Source organism: Mandrillus leucophaeus, unplaced genomic scaffold (genome assembly GCF_000951045.1).
Source record: "Mandrillus leucophaeus isolate KB7577 unplaced genomic scaffold, Mleu.le_1.0 Scaffold947, whole genome shotgun sequence".
NCBI lineage: Eukaryota > Metazoa > Chordata > Mammalia > Primates > Cercopithecidae > Mandrillus > Mandrillus leucophaeus.
Window position 1 is genome coordinate 336,759 of NW_012110330.1, and position 2,731 is coordinate 339,489.

The 2,731-nt window shown below is 45.6% G+C and overlaps 1 protein-coding gene across 1 annotated transcript in view; it reads right to left on the reverse strand.

Annotated features, from left to right (window-relative positions):
- Positions 1-770: 770 nt before the first annotated feature.
- Positions 771-2,731, reverse strand: part of CASQ1 (calsequestrin 1 (fast-twitch, skeletal muscle)) — a 17,978-nt gene continuing 16,017 nt past the window's right edge. The window contains 1 exon segment of the mRNA XM_011970395.1: positions 771-1,427. Within this exon segment, the coding sequence (XP_011825785.1) occupies positions 1,284-1,427 (144 nt within the window). The 3' untranslated portion in view covers positions 771-1,283.

Here is a 2,731-nt window from a genome sequence, read left to right on the forward strand (position 1 = left end):
TCCTCCTCAGCTCCTTTGTCTGCAACCAAATCCCATTCTTCAATTTAAGGCCTAGCAAAGGCTTACTTCCTTTGTGAAGTCATTAAGCCCACTCTGATCTCTCTTCTGAGTCCATTCTGTTCTTTCCTTTATTCTTCCTTTAAAAAACATTTATTAAGGACAACTTTTGAGTGTCAGACCCTGTGGACACAAAGAAAAAGCTTGGGTTCCTGCCTTCAAGGGGCTCACAATTGAGTAGGGAAGACAGACATGTAAATGAAGAACAATAATAGACTATGCTGAGTACTGGAATGGAAGTGCAACAGGAACTCAGAAGAGGTCATTGCTGGAGGGGCCACCTCTGGAAAGGCTTCACCAAGGAAGTATAATTGGAGCTCTGTCTTGATGTTCAAATAAGAGCTGCAGAGAGGGTGCTATCGAGCAGTACATAATCACTTAATTACATATTGCTTTGTATTCTTCTTTGATTGTTTAGTATGCTTGTCTTGACTTCTCGGTGAGGCTAATCAGCTCAAGATCAGGGACAGGCCTGACACTCTCTGTTCTCCCAGAGCCTAACAGTGGCCCTGGACAAACACTATGTGTTCAGAAAAGGCTTGTCGACTTGAAGTAGATAAATAATCCAGGCTTCTCTGGGAAAGCTGCCTGGAGGAACCCCAGCCCCCACTATAAGAGTCCCCCAGCTCATCCCTAGCAAGGCACCCACATCTGAATCCCCTATCAGAGGCCACCTCCTCCTGCCATAGTGGGGAGATTTCACCAACATACACTTGTTCATGCTGCCCCAGATGTCTTTATTGAGGCCTCTCACTTGACCCAAATACATTAACAAGTGATTGCTGAGATACAGTCCCAAACACACTATCCTCCCTTCCTTCTGGCCAGGGACAGGACAGTCAGAAAGATACAGGATTAGAGAGAGTGGGGGAAAGCTGTGCGTAGATGGAGGGAACAGAACAGAGATGGGGCCCATATATATGGCTAGAGGAGAATCACAAGAAAGAGTATGGAGAGTGATGGAAGAGACACATAATAGATACAAGTAAGTTATGGGATAAGAAACAGAAGTCAGATAAGAGAGAACTGGGCTGATATCTAGGGAAAAGTAGCTCATTTCCTCATCAAATGAGGGGGATCAGGGTCTCAGCACCCAACGTATAGACCCCAGTTAGCTCTATGGCAGAGAATAACCTAGTCTCTCTGGAGGAACTCAGGGAAGGACAAAGGAAGGCAGGAGAGAGTATGAAAAGACCAGTGGGGTTGAAAGATGGTTGTCATAGCAACTAGTCATCATCATCGTCGTCATCATCATCGTCATCGTCTTCTGTGTTGATCTCGCCCTCCAGCACATCCTCCAGCCAGTCCTCCAGCTCCTCAGCAGAAGGCAGGTCCTCCTCATCGTCCATTTCCATCCATACGCTATCCGCCTAGGAGATGGCACAGGCAGGGGATGGAAGCTAAGCCCGACCCAGGTCTTGGGATCTGTGCTCCCACTCACTGTACTCTGTACATCCTTCCCTACATCCTCATTCCCTTCCTTTCATCTGCCAGTGGCCAGAGAAACTGTCCAGGTGAAGGTGTGGGTTAGAATAGTGACAGGTGAGAGTGGGAAGAAAAGGTGGATTGGCAAATAGACCTTCTCCCTTCAATCTGTCTTCTATGCTCTTGCCACACTGAACTTCCCTATCATGCCTTTGGTACAAAACCACTGGCAGCTCTTCATGGCCTATAAGAATAAAGTTAGCAACTCTTCAACATTCAGGATGTTTCTTTCTTTCTTTTCTAAAAGAGACAGGGTCTCACTCTATTGCCCAGGCTCAAGTGCAGAGGTGCAGTCATGGCTCACTGCAGCCTTGAACACCTGGGCTCAAGTGATTCTCCTGCCTTGACCTCCCAAAATGCTGAGATTACAGGCCTGAGCCACCACCCCGGCCCCAGGGCTTTTCATAACCTGCTTTTCAAGTACCATTCTCAGTGACCTCTAGACTCTCAACAATAAAAATCTACCTGCCTTTTCCGGGAACCTGATATTCATTTTCCTGTTTTGAACTTTTGATCTTGTTTTTCCTTCAGTTTGGAACTGACTTCCCTGAATCATCACTTGTTGAAATCGTATACATTGTATAATCTCCATTTTGAATGTCACTTGTTCTTAAACTTTTCTCTGATTCTGTTAAGCAGAAATCAATGTGATTCCTGTGTCTTATTTTATTTGTATCATTATTTTAAAGTTTATCAGATCTGGCCTTGTAGTTAATGGAATACTTGCCTCTCCAATTAGTCTGAGAATTCTATGAAAGTAGAGACTGTGGCTCATTCAGTTCAACTTAGCAGTTTTGAAGCACCTACTGTGTGTGCATGAGAAGACTTCTGCCCTGAACAAGCTCAAAAATCTACTGGAAGAGACAGACATAATACATAAATAGCCATTTAAATGTCATGTTCTCAATGGCTAATGAGCCCTGGGAATGCCAGGGAGGGAATGATTCTAATGGGAGATCTGGAAAGACTTCACAGAGGAGAAAGAATTTGCACTAGGCCTTGAAGGATGAGCCACTGATTCCAACATGTGGGACAGGGCCACATTCAGATCCTAAGTCTCCCCCTCCATCCAGCCACTAGACTGGGCATGTCTGTGTCTTGTGAGAAGGGCCCAACTCCTAGTTAGCAGAGAGGAGGACAGCTAGCTATGCTGGGAAGTAGAGTCAAGGGTCCAGGTATGAGGACAGGA